Source organism: Pteronotus mesoamericanus, unplaced genomic scaffold, assembly GCF_021234165.1.
Source record: "Pteronotus mesoamericanus isolate MK-2021 breed Mesoamerican mustached bat unplaced genomic scaffold, CSHL_Meso_final scaffold_85, whole genome shotgun sequence".
Taxonomy (NCBI): domain Eukaryota; kingdom Metazoa; phylum Chordata; class Mammalia; order Chiroptera; family Mormoopidae; genus Pteronotus; species Pteronotus mesoamericanus.
In genome coordinates, this window is record NW_026555329.1 from 21,468,303 (window position 1) to 21,484,317 (window position 16,015).

Genomic DNA, 16,015 nt, shown 5'->3' on the forward strand with positions numbered 1-16,015 from the left:
TTGTCCTTCTTTTGGTTGTGCTAGGAGGCAAAGTATATCTACCTATGTCTCCATCTTGGACGGTAGTATTCAGAAATAATAATGAACAATAGAACTACCATATGATCCAGCAACTCTACTTCTGTGTATTCATTTGAAGGAAACAAAAACAGAAACTTGAAGATATATGCACCCCCATTTTCACTGTAGCATTATTTATCTAAGTGTCCATCAATGGATAGATGAATAAATAAAATGTGGCATATACATATATACAGTGGAATATTATTCTTCCATAAACATAAAGAAATCTTGCCATTTGTGACAACATGGATAAACCTTGAAGACATTATGGGAAGTGAAATAGGAAGGACAAATATTGTATGATTTCACTTATATGTGGAATCTTATGAACATAACAAAACACAATTCACAGATACATGCCCTGGCTGGTATGGCTCAGTGGATTGAGTACCGGACTGTGAACTAAAGTCGTGGTTCGATTCCCAGTCAGAGCACATGCCTGGGCTGCGGGCCAGGCCCCCAGTAGGGGGCGCATGAGAGGCAACTATACATTGATGTTTCTCTACCTGTCTTTCTCCCTCCCTTCCTCTCTCTAAAAATAAATAAATAAAATAAAATAAATTCATAGATACAGAGGATAGATTGGTAGTTGCCAGAGGTGGAGGGGGTGAGGGGTAGACAAAACAGGTGAAGGGGCTCAAAAGGTACAAATTTCCAGTTAAAAAATAAATGAATCATGGGGATGTAATGTACAATGTAATGACTATAATTAATAACACTTTATTGTATATTTGAAAGTTGCTAAAAAAGCAGACCATTACAGTTCTCATTGCAAGAAAAAATTTATAACCATGTATGGTGATGGATATTAACTAGAACTATGGTGGTGATCATTTCACAATGTATACAAATATCAAATTATGTTACTCACTTGTAACTAGTATGTCTATTATGTCTCAATTTTTAAAAAAGTATGCATTGTAAGCGTACAGCTCAATGAATTTTCACACACTGAAAAAGCCCATATTTCAGGATCTAGATCAAGAAACAGGACATTCCCAGAAATCCTTTTTTGCTCCCTCCAATCACTTCTTTCCTTTTCTCAACCAAGGTTAACTATTATCATGATTTCCAATAGTGTACCTTAAGTGAAACGTTTTGTGTCTGGATTTTCACTCAACATTGTGTGTGTTAAATTCATATTATTCTTTGTAGTTGTAGACCACTCACTCTTAATGCTGTATATAGTGCACTATATGAATATACTCTTTTATTTACTCTGCTATTGATGGACATTTTATAGGAAAGCAATTGTTTTCCTTGTGGTCAGCTTAACTGCATGATTTCTATCCTTTTAAATTAGAACTAGCTTTATGGTTCAACATATAGGCTACCTTGATGAACACACCATTTACTCTTTACTCTTAAAAAAACTATTCTGCAAATGTTAAGTACAGTGTTTTATGAATTAATATTCATATAGGTCTAGTTGACTGATAGTCTTGTAGGACTCGCCTATCTTTACTGATATTTGTCTTACTAAGTTAATTGCTTAGAGAGGGGTGTTAAAATCTACAACTATGGTTGTGAAATTGTCTATATTTGCTTTGTCAATTTTTTTTCATATAATTTGAAGGACTTGTTATTAGCTTAATCCCCATTTAAGTGTGGACAAAGCTTAGTAACTCCACTCTCAGAAACAGCATAGAAAGGAAAAAGAAATCCAAACATTATATTGGAGAAACCTGGCAGACTCTATTTTAGCCAAGGGATCAAGTTTAATATCTCTACTGATGTCATGGGAGTATCATGATGTGATATGAGGAGAGCACTTCATCTGATGTGATATGAGGAGAGCACTTCATCTCTGTGGTATTGTTTCCAAAAACCTCTAACCCCAGTATAATCATGAGAAAACATATCAGATAATGCAAGTTAAGGAATATTCTACAAAATACCTAACCAGTACAACTCAAACTGTCAATATCATGAAAAACAAGGAAAGACTGGGAAACTGCCACAGACCAGAGGAAACTAAGATACATAACTATAGAGTGTGCTATCTTGCATAGTTATGCAAGTCAGCAAAAACGAGAACCCTAGCCTTTTATCTCCTTTATGCCCGACAAGGATTCATACTGCAGGATGGGCATCGAGAGAGAGTAGAGAGGATGTCATCATGGGGGATGTATTTTTTGTGCGGTTAACAAAGAACATTGGATTGGATTCTAAAACAGCAAAAGAACATTGATAGAAAATCTAATTAAACCTAAAAATATCCAGTTTTTTTAATAGTAATGTGCTAATGTTAGTTTCTTAGATTTGACAAATGTAATATGATAACGAGGTAACATTAGGGGAAACCAAAATTAGCTGAGGAATATACAGGAACTTGCTACAATTTCTGCAACTTTTCTGTAAACCTGAAATTATTCCTAGTAAAAAGATTATGTAAAAAATTACCATCACACCTACTCTGTAAAGTCCTTTCCTATAAGAGGAAAGCCTCCTTTGTCATTTTACCATCCTCTATAAGAGAAAGGAACCACTACTGTTTCTATACTTAGTAAGAACTTGTGATTAAGATTGCCTGCATTATGAGGGTTCTCTAGTACTTTGCCAGTGAGACACAGTAAATGACCTATAGTTATTTGTATCCATAGTTTTCTTTTTTTTTATAAAGATTTTATTTATTTTCAGAGAGAGGGCAAGGGAGAGAGAGGGAGAGAAACATCAGTCTGTGAGGGAAACATCCACTGGTTGCCTCTCACATACCCCCAACTGTGGACCTGGCCTGCAACCCAGGCACTTGTGCTGACCAGGAGTCGAACTGGTTACCTTTGGGTTTGCGGCATGATGCCAAACCCACTGAACCATATCAGTCAGGGCCATATTTTTATTTTACAGAAAAGCACAGTTCAATTAAAAATTGTTTTTCTACTAGGAAATAACCTTACAGCCTTACCGAGTGGTATCCACAACCTTCTTTCCCTGAAGAATATAAATTTTGATGATAACCCTTTGCTGAGACCTCCGATGGAAATCTGTAAAGGAAAACAACTGTATACTATTGCACGCTATCTACAGAGGGCAGATGAAAGAGATGGTAAGTGATGAGTAACTACAAGCTATTTCTAGTACAATCTATAAATTAAAAGATAGTTTGATTTAATTAGAGACTTTCAATCTGGCAGAGACATTGAAATATTTATCATCTTTCCTTTTCAAAAGGTTACCAGTATTTGATTATAATTCAGATTATTTAATCTGGTCCAAACAAATTGAATTATCAAAAACAGTTAAATTCAAGTGGAACAGTGGGCTGCTTCCCACCTATTAGTCTCAATGCCCTTCAACAGGTTTTATATCACGGATGTTACCAGACTCAGAGAATCCACACCTATATTTCTCCATCACTTGTGATCTGTATCACCATATGTAGTTGTTCTAAAAGTAATACTTGGCGCCTTGAAGGAAGTCCACAGATGCTTACCATTGATGCCAAAGTTTTTGGCCCACTATGATCACATGTCTGTAATCCTTAGACAGTCTTCATTCCTTCTGTCCTTTAGTGCCCCTTTGGTTGTCTTGATTATTTCATAGAGAGGTCCATTTTCTCTAAATATCCTTCTATTGGTCCAGATGGATACTGCCTTCTCCAAGTCTCTAGGAGGGAAGTTTCACTGTCCAATTCTTTCCCTGCGGCTGGGTTCCCAACAACTAAGCTTTTTCCTGTGAGTGACTTTGCTGCTCATTGTCAATCCTCAGAACAAATCCAGATGTAGGTCCTCCATTTTAATGCAGTATTTAATAAGTGTTAAATAAATTTAATAAACATTGTTCCATATTTGGGACTGCACAAAACTGTCACACTAAATTATTCTATCATGTATCCTTGTCTTAGGTAATCAGAAGCTTACATCAGCATAATCTCATAACCCAGTCAGATGGTCACTAAAATTGTACATTCTTCTCGTAAGTCACAATATACATACATATCCAGAAGGTTTTGCAAGACTGGAGACTCATTGATGGAAAAAATCCAAGAAATAAAATTAAAAGTCAGTCGTTGTTTTCTCTAACTTGCTAACCAAACTGGTTCTGCTAATTATTATCATAAAAAGAGACATATTGTGGTAACTCCATTTCTATAAAATAAAGTTTTTAGGAATTTCCAAGTATCCATAAATAGCTCCTATTGGGTAACAGTATTTTAGAAAAGGACTGTAAACTTCATGATTGAAACTCCTTGCTAAAATTCTGTTTCTCAAATTCTTCAGGAAGCAGGATTCACATGGTTCTAGCCTGTATGGCAAAAGAACAATGGGCTCTGGTAACAGATCAAAGTCAGCAAAATAGAGAACCCTAGCCATTTATCTCCTTTCTATATGCCCAAGGGGACTTCATACTACAGGATGGGCACCCAGAGAGAGTAAAGAGGATGTAATCATAGGGGATGTATTTATTGTGCAATTAACAAAGAACATGGGTCCCTTCCTAAAAATTTTACTTAAAAGATTAAATTTTCATTCAGATCATTAGCATATAATGTAGCTTGAGGGGATAATTGGTATGAATAAAATAAACAGAAGGCATAAAACATATCTGAGGTGGTTACAGAAGGGTAAGAGATTGTTAGTTCTTAAAAATCCCCAAAGTACCTTAGGTCAATAACAACAAAAATATGAATATAGTTCAAATTAGCTAAAAGCTTTTTTCCCTTTCTGAGACAACATTCATTAAATAAGTTATTTGAATATAAAATATAAATATATACAACATATTTATAGTAGATGTGAACTTGGCTTCTCAAGATAGTACATAAACACATTAAAAAGCCAGTTTGTATACCCAATTTGCATTTTACTTTCCAATTTTACTTGAGATATACATTTAGTAGGAGCACAGAAAAAAATGTAGATATAATATTAACTTAAAATAGAGTATGTTTTTCAAAAGTGATGGCCTAAATTTTCTTTCATGTTCAAATGTAGAGAAAATCTTAGAGAAGATCTTCAAGACAGTTGCCAACAACATCACTAAAACAAACTTTAAATTTTTGTGTCAAAAATTAAACCTGGCATTCTCAGAAACTGATATGTCTACAAAGAGGTATGTGTATGAATGACAATATATGGTATAAAGTTATTCTTGTGCTCTGATTTATATTATATTAATATTACATAGTTGTGAAACATTCACATTAACATGAACACTAATTTGCCATAAAACACAGATTTTAGTCTTATTATATATTTGAGATCCACATGAGTATAGGTAGTGCCTATGAATAGGGGATCTGAGGACAGACTGCTTGGCTTTAAATCCCAACCAGTTTTGTCACCTTAGATATAAGTCCCTTAACTTTTTATCAGTTTCTTCACTAGTAAAATGGATATACTTACCTAAGAGAGCTGTCACATGATCAAACTATAAAGCATGTAGTAGTGAAACAATAATGTACTAGTTTTTAGTAAATAATCCATAATTAATTTTTTGAGGTCTTCAGTAAATTAGAATTAAATGTTAATTGAATTGTTGATTTCTACAAGGAAGCAAGGGATGGCAAGGGGTTAACATTTGCTCTCTCTGTGCTAAACTCTGCTAAATTTTTATATGGACTATCTTTATCAAATTAATCCACATTTCAATGTGGTAAATTGGTTTAAAAACCTAGGCATATAGTATTTAAGTAGTTTAAAACAATTTTTTATATTAATTATTATTAAATTCTTTTTTTCAGCACTGTTTCATCAAGTGAGAGAGTCCACCAAGCACTTACCAGGTGGAAAATGGAAAGTAACAACTTGTCCACTGCTGCTTTAAGAGACCAACTAATTCGGGCGCTAACTATGATAGGAGCATATGAAATTATGGACAAAATAACAGCTTTAAAGCTTTCGACATGTACAATTAAATTCTGAACAGTGTATCCATAATAAAAACTAAACTTATGATGAATACTTATATTAACATTGCATATAATAGAATTGCATGTCATGTCTCTTTATATGCATTTTTTAAAATATATTTTTATGATTATGCTATTACAGTTGTCCTATTTTTCCCCTTTTGCCCCCCTCCACCTGGTACCCCCCATTGCTCCTGGCAATTCCCCACTTAGTCATGCCCATGGGTCATGCATGTTTTTTCACTACTTCATTTCCTATACTGTCAACATCCCCCTGTCTATTCCATACCTACCAATTTGTACTTCTTAATCCCTGCACTTTTCCCCCCATTTCCCCCCTTTCCCTTTCCAACTAATAGCCCTCCAAATGATCTCCATATCTATGATTCTGTTTCTGTTCTGCTTGTTTGCTTAGTTTGTTTTTTAGACTCAATTGTTGATAACTGTGAATTTATTGCCATTTTAATGTTCTTAGTTTTGATTTTCTTCCTTTATAAAAATAAATCCACTTAACATTTCATATAATTATGGCTTGGTGATGATGAAATCCTTTAGCTTTAACTTGTCTGGAAAGCACTTTATCTGCTCTTCAATTCTAAATGACAGCTTTGCAGGATAGAGTAATTCTAGGTTGTAGGTCCTTGCTTTTCATCACTTTGAATTCTTCTTGCTAGTCCCTTCTTGCCTGCAAAGTATCTTTTGAAAGTCAGCTGACAGTCTTATAGGAATGCCTTTGTAGGTGACTATGTGCTTTTCTCTTGTTGCTTTTAAGATTCTCTTTTTATCTTTAACCTTTGGCATTTTAATTATGATGTGTCTTGGTGTGGGCCTCTTTGTATCCATCTTGTTTGGGACTCTCTGTGCTTCCTGGACTTGTATGTCTACTTCCTTTGCCAAATTAGGGAAGTTTTCTTTCATTGTTTTTTCAAATAAGTTTTCAATTTCTTGCTCTTTCTCTTCTCTTTTCAGCATTATGATTTGAATGTTGGTGTGTTTGAAATTGTCCCAGAGGCTCCTTAGCCTATTCTCGTTTTTTGTTTTTTGTTTTTATTCTTTTTTCTTCTTGCTATCCTGATTGAATGTTTTTTTTCTTCCTCATGTTCCAAATCATTGATTTGATTCTTGGCTTCATCCATTCTACTGTTGATTCCTTGCATTTTTTTCTTTATTTCAATTAGTGTAACCTTCACTTTTGCCTGGGTATTTTTTTTTTAAATTACACTTTATTTATTATGCTATTATAGTTGTCTCAATTTTTCCCCCTTTGCCTTCTTCCACCCAGCACCTATCACTCCCTCAGGCAATCCCCACATCCCCCATGTCCATGGGACTTGTGTATAGGTTCTTTGGCTACTCCATTTCCTACACTGTACTGTACACCCCCATGACTATTCTGTAACTTTCTATTTGACTTCTTAATCCCCTCACCTCTTCACCTATTTGCCCACACCCCCATCTCATGTGGAAATCATCAAAATGCTCTCCATATCCATGATTCTGTCTCTGTTCTTCTTGTTTGCTTAGTTTGTTTTTTAGATACAATTGTTGATAGATAAGTATTTATTGCCATTTTATTGTTTATAATTTTGATGTTGTTTTCTTAAATAAGTCCCTTTATCATTTCATATAATATTCGTTTGGTGATGATGAACTCTTTTATTATTATTATTATTATTATTATTTGTATGGGAAGTTCTTTATCTGCCCTTCAATTCTAAATGATAGCTTTGCTGGGTAGAACAGTCTTGGCTATAGGTCCCTGCTTTTCATGACTTTGAATATTTCTTGCCAATTCCTTCTAGCCTGCTAAGTTTCTTTTGAGAAATCAGCTGACAGTCTTATTGGAACTCCCCTGTAGATAACTAACTGCTTTACTCTTGCTGCTTTTAAGATTCTCTCTTTATCTTTAACCTCTGGCATTTTAATAATGATGTGTCTTGGAGTGGGCCTCTTTGCATCCATCTTGTTCAGGACTCTCTGTGTTTCCTGGACTTGCACGTCTGTTTCCTTCACTAAATCAGGAAAGTCTTCTTTCATTATTTCTTCAAATAAATTTCCAATTTCTTGCTTTTTCTCTTCTTCTGACACCCCTGTGATGTGAGTTCTAAGGCTTGAAGTTGTACCAGAGGCTGCTTACACTATTCTTGTTATTTTTTTCTTCATCCACTCTACTGTTGTTTCCCTTAAATTGTTTTTTATTTCAATTAGCATGTCCTTCATTTCTGCCTGGGTCTTTTTAATGCTGTTGAGGTCCTCACTAAGTTCCTTGAGCATCCTTATAACCAGTGTTTTGAACTCTGCATCTGATGGATTGCTTATCTCCATTTCATTTAGTTCTTTTTCTGGAGTTTTGATCTGTTCTTTCATTTGGGTCATGTTTCTTTATCTCCTCATTTTGGTAGTCTCCTTGTGTTTGTTTCTATGTACTGGGTAGAACTGTTATGACTCCCTGTCTTGGTCACATGGCCTAATGCAGTAGGTGTCCTTTAGGGTCCAGTTGCACAGCCTCCCCTATCACCCATGCTGGGCACTCGAGGTGCACCCTTTGGGTAGGTCAAGTACACCCTCCTCTTGTAGTGGAGCTTTGATTGCTGTTGGCAGGTCAATGGGAGGGATTTACCCAGACTAATCAGCTGCATGGACTGGCTGTGACCACTGACCACCACCCTCCACCCTTCATGGAGCATCAGCTCTGTAGAGGCAGGGTAGTGGTGTTTTGACATGGTCTGTAGCTGCCCAGTGGGTGCACAAACTCTTGGGTTTCACTGGTGGTGCAGGCCAAGGTCAGCCCACACATGTCTTTTGCTTGGAGCCACCCTGAGATATAAATCAATCTGAGATGGCTGCCACTTGTGCTGGGTTTGGAGATTCCCAGGCAAAGCCAAGCTGTGAATCTAGACTGGTTGCTGGTAGTGCCAGGCCAGGGACCACTTAGCAAGATGTATGGGGGCTGGGGACTCACTGAGGTTGGCTGCTTGAGAGGATTTAAGAAGTTGTGAAGTATGAGCCCAAACTAGCCATTCGTATGGAAAAGCAGCTTGGGTTTGCCTATAAGTTGCGTGGGATGGAGTCTGTCGGGATCTCCAGGGAAGGTCAAACCATGTTAACCAGGTTGAGTCTCAGATGTGGCACCAGCCTGCCAGCTCTGTGGGTCTGTTGAGGAGGGTTCAGAATAGGAAAAATGGCCTCTGCTTGCCTTTCTATCTGGGGGAAAGCTGTCACCCAGCTCTCACTTTGTGGCCACTTCACTTCAGGTCCTCCCTATATGCCATTTGTGCCTTTTGAGCTGCTACTCCTGTGCAGGAGCTCAGAGGGAGTGAGTCTGAGTAAGTCTGTGTGTGTGTTCTTTAAGAGGAACTGGTTGGGACTCCAGAGGTTTCTTCCACTGACTCAATCCTCACTGGGTTTCACTGCCAGAAGTTATGGGAACTTATCTTCTTGGCATTGGAACCCTGGACTGGGGCATCTGTCAGCCTGGGACTTCGCTCCTGAGATGTCCTTCCTGAATTTTTATCCACCACATGTGGATGCAGGACCAGCCCATTCTGTGTCATGTCCTTCCTACCAGTCTTGATGGATGGGGTTTCTTTAATTCTGCAGTTGTCATACTTCCATTCAACTTGATTTTTGATTGTACTGAGTGACAGTTGTTCCATATTTTACTTGTAATTTTCATGTGGTTGTACGAGGAGGTGAGCCATGTTTACCTATGCCACCATCTTGACTGGATCCTTACATGCATTTCTAAGAGATGATGATAATTTATAACTACCACTCTAAAAAGTTAAAATAAAATATTAGACACTGCTTAGTGTATTTGTTCTATTGCCCTGGAATTAAGATAATGAATTTTAAAAATAAATAATTCTACTTGAAAATTCTTTGTTATATGTTTTTATACAACCCCAGGTTTATAGGTAATAAGGTCATTAGTAACTTTTACTGGAGTTGCAAAGCAGAGCAGTTTCTTTTTTAGATGCTGGCTTAAAAACAGAAATCAATGTACTATCCCTACTCTCTCCATTAGGAATGGGATAGCTGTTAAACATATACCAAGGCCAGGGTCAGCAATCCTCTAGTTAAGTGTCAACATAGGACTGGTGCAGTGATTTCTTTCCTCTATGCATGCCTCTCCCCCTCTTCTATCAGAAACACTCTTTCATATGGGGTACCTACTTCACATATTTTAGATGGAGCTGACCTTGTCATTTGCAATATTCTTCCCCCGTCCCTGAAGCTACTAATACCAAGGTTTTCTACTCATCTAACTACAGTGAATGATTTGGGGAAAGCCATTTGACTCAAGCCAGGCCATTAAGAATTTCCCTTGGGTCTTTCTGCACAGCTATCAGGGAAAATGCCCTCCTTCTGCTGGTAGGTTATGAGTCTTAGAGTCTTGTTCTATCATGCACAGCTTTTGGAAGTCTGTCTGAGAGCTGGATGGAGAGAGACAGAGATGGATTTCAGCTATATTAGTCAGGTTTCCCCAAAGAAACAGAATCAATGGGGGTGTGTGTGTGTGCATCTTTATTAGTGTAGGCTCTGTATTTCAAATTCAGGATTTCCTGGATTTAGGACCCATAGTTGTTACCTCTCTGATAGACTTCTAAAACATAAGAATTTCAGCCCTGGCTGATGTGGCTCAGTGGATTGAGTGCCACCCTAGGAACCAAAGGGTCGCCAGTTTGATTCCTAGTCAGGGCACATGCGTGGGTTGCAGACCAGGTTCCCACTTGGGGGCACACAAGAGGCAACCCATACATTGATGTTTCTCTCCCTTTTTCTCCCTCCCCCTTTCTCTAAAAATAATCTTAAAAAAATAAAACATAAGCATTTCAATAAATGGTGCTGGGACAACTGAGTATACACATGCAAAAGAATGAATATGGACCCCTATCTCACACCATATACAAAAATTAACTCAAAATGGATTGGTCCTATACAAAAGAGATAAAACTATACAACTCTTAGAAGAAAACACAGGCATAAATCTTCATGACCTTGGGTTAGGCAATGGTTTCTTGGAAATGATACCAAAGTGCAAACAACAAAGAAAAAACAGTGATAATTTGCTGTGACCTATTATTGTAAAGATATAATTTCAAAGCTACTGTCTGATCTTTTGTGTCACTGAAAAATATCCATCAGCAGAACATAGTCCTATTATTTCAAATGCTCTAGCTGGCATGGTTTGAAACCCAGTGGATGCATGATGGGAAATCACTCCTCTCCGCACAATCAAGTATAGTGCCATCTCTGTTAAGAGCAGAGCAATCTGTATAAATTTAGTTGCATTTAGGAAAATGTTTCTTTTCCTTTACTTGGTCTTGCATTGTCCCAGAACTGAGAAATGTTTGTCCTTAGAGTGTGTGCATGCATGCGTGTGTGTGTGTGTGTGTGTGTGTGTGCACGCGCGTGCACTAAGTTACCAATAAGTTACCAGAAAACTACAGGAGAAATGAAGATGTACATTTCATTTCACATTGGTATAGAGACTTAAGTGGCCTAGACTTGAGGTATCAAATGGGATAGTTTTGCTTAACTTCTTCTTAATGCAAAACTCAGAGAAATAATTGGCATAGTTTTGCCCTGTGAACTGCCCTGCTGGGGAGGGGTAGGGTTGGGGTTTGGATGTGGGTGGGTAGTGGATCCTAGGGTAAAATAATCTCTGTGGCTAAGGATTAGAGTGCTCCTAAATAGACATTTTTAACAGGAATTAAAGAAAATCCCTTCACTGAGAAGCAGTGAAGCAAATCTCTGTCATTGACACAGAAGTCAATTTTAGGCAGGAAAACCAGACATTGCTGTGTCCATGATGGAAACTTCCAGTCCCCATGAACTGTTTTAATGTTTTCTTATTTTCCTTTGACTTTATAAATAGTCATATTTAGCATCTGATTTTAGTTTTTGTCTTGGGTTCTAAAATTTTATTTTATTATTTACGATCCTTCAGTAAAGCTGTAAAGGCATATTCATATGAAGACAGTATGCTTTGGGGAATTTTAAGGGGTTCACTCTTCCTGTCAGAGCATAGCATCTTATTGAGGAATTATAGGAAAGTGAGCGGAGGCTCAAGGCTGAGCTGAGATGGAAAAGCTCTCTGGAGAAATGGCTGCAATTTGTACTAATTCAGGAGTCAACTTAATATAATCCTCCCCTCCCCACCAAAATATGTCAGAGGGAGACCACAGAAAGGAAAAAAAGTTCTCAAGAAATTATCCAAGCTAATTTTCAGTCAATCATCTTACTGTGTAATGAAACATTTAAAAATATGTAAACAAAGAAACTTTGACTTTGGTTATAGGTGCTTTGTTTATCAATTATGAAGCATTTGAGTCTACTTTTAGTTCACAATAAGGAATTAAGTGTAATTTCAATAATGTTGAAGAGTGGTCTGATGAGAAGTATGGATAGGTAGGAAAAAGGTGAATTACTATATTCAACTAATAAGATAATAGTAGGGTCGAATCCATAGTGAATTAATAATCTCCTTTTTAATTTTCTGATGTGCTTCTGAAACAATACTTTGGAAAACATATTAAAATACTAGATGCTATGGTTATATAGTAACAGGAACTACCTTGAAGCTTTAATGAATAAGAGGTCTTGCTTTCAAATGATTTCACAGTAAGGTAGTACTGTTGGTATGGGACTTGGTTCCACAGGGAACAAAAATTAAAACACCTATAAATCATATTTTAGGTCAACAGTTTTTAAACTTTTTATCTCAAGACTCTTTCACAATCTTACAAATTACTAAAATCACAGTTGCCCTGGCTGGTGTGGCTCAGTGGATTGAGCACTGGCCTGCGGACTGAAAAGTTGCCTGTTTGATTCCCAGTCGCGGCACGTGCCTGGGTTGCCCACCAGGTTCCTGGCTGAGGATGTGAGAAAGGCAACTGATTGCTGTTTCTCTCACACATCATGTTTCTCTGCCTTCCTTTTACCTCTTTTCCTCTCTAATAATAAGTATAACCTTTAAAAAAATAGAAACCTTACATTAAAAAAAAAGTTAATCTATATCTTTAATATTTCTATATTTATATCTACATATATTTGCAGTATTACAAATTAATTGGAGAAATGAAAATGTTTATTAAAAACAGCAATGACATGTCAACATATATGTGTTTTTATAAAAAACAAAAGAGAAAGGTGGCATAGTTTTAGATTTTTGCAAATCTCTTTAATGCTTGGCTTAATGGAAGATATTTGAATTCTTGTGTGCTTTTGTATTCAATCTATTGTGCTTATCTATATTGTTTTGCTTGAAGTATATTAACAAGACCTAGCTTCACACAGATGTACAGTTGGAAAAGTGAGAAATATTTTGATAACTTTTTCAGATAAATATAGGTATTCCTCTTCACAGTAGCACTCGTTGCAAGGTACAATCAGAAACTATATTAATAAAATTTTTGTATTCTGTGAAAATCTATTGGTCTAACTTATATTAAATGGATGTTTCACCCATGCTTCATTTTGTAACACTGTACATTAGTCATTTGAAAATATTGGTTCAGTGAATTATGCAAAGATGCAATATCTTGACACATTTTATTATACAAACTCCACTTGTTACTAAATTTTCTTCTGTAGAAAGGCCTCAAGAATTAGGAAGCTATCAAGTTCACAGTGGTAGATATAACCTTTCTAAAATTTTAAGTTTTTATTTGAAAGATTTAATTTTATCTTGACAAGAAATACTGTTGGTGGTTTTCCTTGAAAGGATAGTCTGACTTCTTTTTCAAGAAATGTCCGTTAACCAAGGCCCTATAGGGTCAACAACTGACATCATCAGAGGCAAGCCCAGAAAGAAAAGTAAAGGACAAAAATACTTAACAGACTCTCACAAAAATGGGAAGAAAAAGAAGTTCCCCCCAAATGAGTGGAAAAGGGGACTCCCCACAGAGAGAGCTAAATGAAATAGAGGTAAGGGAACTCTCAGATATGGAATTTAAAACAATGGTTCTAAGGAAGCTCAATGAGCTCAGCCAGCTCAAAGATAACTATGAGAAACTGCAGAGAAACTATCAGGATCTTACAGCAAACTATATCAGGAAAAGGACATAGAAACTATCAAGAAGACACAAGAGGATATGAAGAATACCATTTCTGAATTGAAGAACACAGTAGAAGGAATCCAAAGCAGGCTGGATGAAGCTGAGGATCGAATCAGTGAGATGGAGGACAAGGTAGAAAAAAGCTCCCAGAAAGAACAAGAAATGGAAAAACGGCTCAAAAAGAATGAAGAAGCATTTAGGGAAATGCAGGACAACCTGAAACGCAATAATATCCGTATAATAGGGATACCAGAAGGAGAAGAAGAGGAGCAAGGAATAGAGAACCTCCTCGAAAAAGTAATGATGGAAAATTTCCCTAATTTGAGGAGAGAAAGGCTCTCATGGATCCAGGAGGCACAGAGGACCCCACTCAAGAAGGACCCAAGGAGGTCCACTCCAAGACACATCATCATTAAAATGGCAAATGTCAAAGACAAAGAGAGAATCCTCAAGGCAGCAAGGGAGAAGGAGAAAGTAACATACAAGGGGGGCCCCGATACGCCTAGGAGCTGACTTCTCAACAGAAACACTACAAGCCAGAAGGGAATGGCAACAAATATTCCAAGCCATGAAAAGCAAGGGCCTACAGCCAAGGCTGCTCTACCCAGCTAGGCTCTCCATTAAAATAGAAGGAGAAATACGGAGTTTCCCAGACAAAAGAAAGCTAAAAGAATACATCTCTACCAAACCAGCACTCCAAGATATGCTAAGGGGACTGGTTTAAGCAGATGAAGGAAAAGAATGAGACAGAGAGGAACACAAGTACAAAGAGAAAAGATGAGTAAGTTTCTATCAGTAATATCTCTCAATGTGAATGGATTAAATGCCCCAATCAAAAGACACAGGGTAGCTGAATGGATAAGAAAACATGACCCACACATATGCTGCCTACAAGAGACCCACCTCAGAGCAAAAGACCTACACAGATTGAAAGTAAAGGGATGGAAAATAATATTCCAAGCAAATGGACATGAGAAAAAGGCTGGCGTTGCCATACTTGTATCAGACAAAGTAGATTTCAAAGCAAAGGCCATAAAGAGAGACCCAGAGGGGCACTTTATCATACTTAAAGGAAGAATCTATCAAGAAGACATCAACATTGTAAACTTATATGCTCCCAATATAGGAGCCCCCAAGTTTATAAGGAAATTGTTGGATGACTTCAAAAAAGATATAGATAGCAACACACTGATAGTAGGGGATTTCAACACCCCACTGTCAAAAATGGACAGATCTTCCAAACAAAACATTAATAAACATATCGTGGCGCTGAATGAAACACTGAATCAAAGAGACTTAACTGACATATATAGAATCTTACATCCCAAAGAGGAAAAATACACATTCTTTTCAAATGCTCATGGCAGTTTTTCAAAGATAGACCACATGATAGGACACAAAGCAAGCCTCAGTAAATTCAGGAAAATTGAAATAATACCAAACTTTTTCTCAGACCACAAGGCCTTGAAACTCGAAATCAAACTCAAAGAGAAACTTCAAAAACTTGGAAACTCATGGAGACTGAACAGTACACTATTAAACAATGAATGGGTCAATAATGAGATAAGAGAAGAAATCAAAAAATTTCTGGAAACAAATGAAAATGAACAGACAACTGTCCAAAACCTATGGGACACAGCAAAGGCGGTCCTGAGAGGGAAGTTCATAGCAATACAGGCTTACCTTAAAAAGATAGAAACATTTCAAATAAAAGACCTAACACTACAACTTGAAGAACTGGAGAAACAACAACAAATAAATCCCAGAGCAAGTAGAAGGAAGGAAATAGTCAAGATTAGAGCAGAACTGAATGACATAGAGACAAAAAGAACAATTCAGAGGATCAACCAATCCAGAAGCTGGTTCTTTGAAAAGATTCATAAAGTGGACAAACCTTTAAGCAGACTCATCAAGAAAAAAAGGGAGAGGACCCAAATTAATAATATCAGAAATGAAAGAGGAGAAATAACAACTGATACCACAGAAATACAAATGATTATCAGAAACTATTATGAACAATTATATGCCAAGAAATTTG

At 36.9% G+C, this 16,015-nt stretch overlaps 1 protein-coding gene across 1 annotated transcript in view; it reads left to right on the forward strand.

The window, feature by feature from the left end:
- The window catches only part of LRRD1 (leucine rich repeats and death domain containing 1), a 34,268-nt gene extending 28,341 nt beyond the window's left edge, over positions 1-5,927 (forward strand). Inside the window, exons 5-7 of the mRNA XM_054564191.1 lie at positions 2,948-3,109; positions 4,998-5,115; positions 5,747-5,927. Coding sequence (XP_054420166.1) covers positions 2,948-3,109; positions 4,998-5,115; positions 5,747-5,927 — 461 coding nt within the window. The remainder of the gene's footprint in view (positions 1-2,947; positions 3,110-4,997; positions 5,116-5,746) is intronic.
- Positions 5,928-16,015: the final 10,088 nt, after the last annotated feature.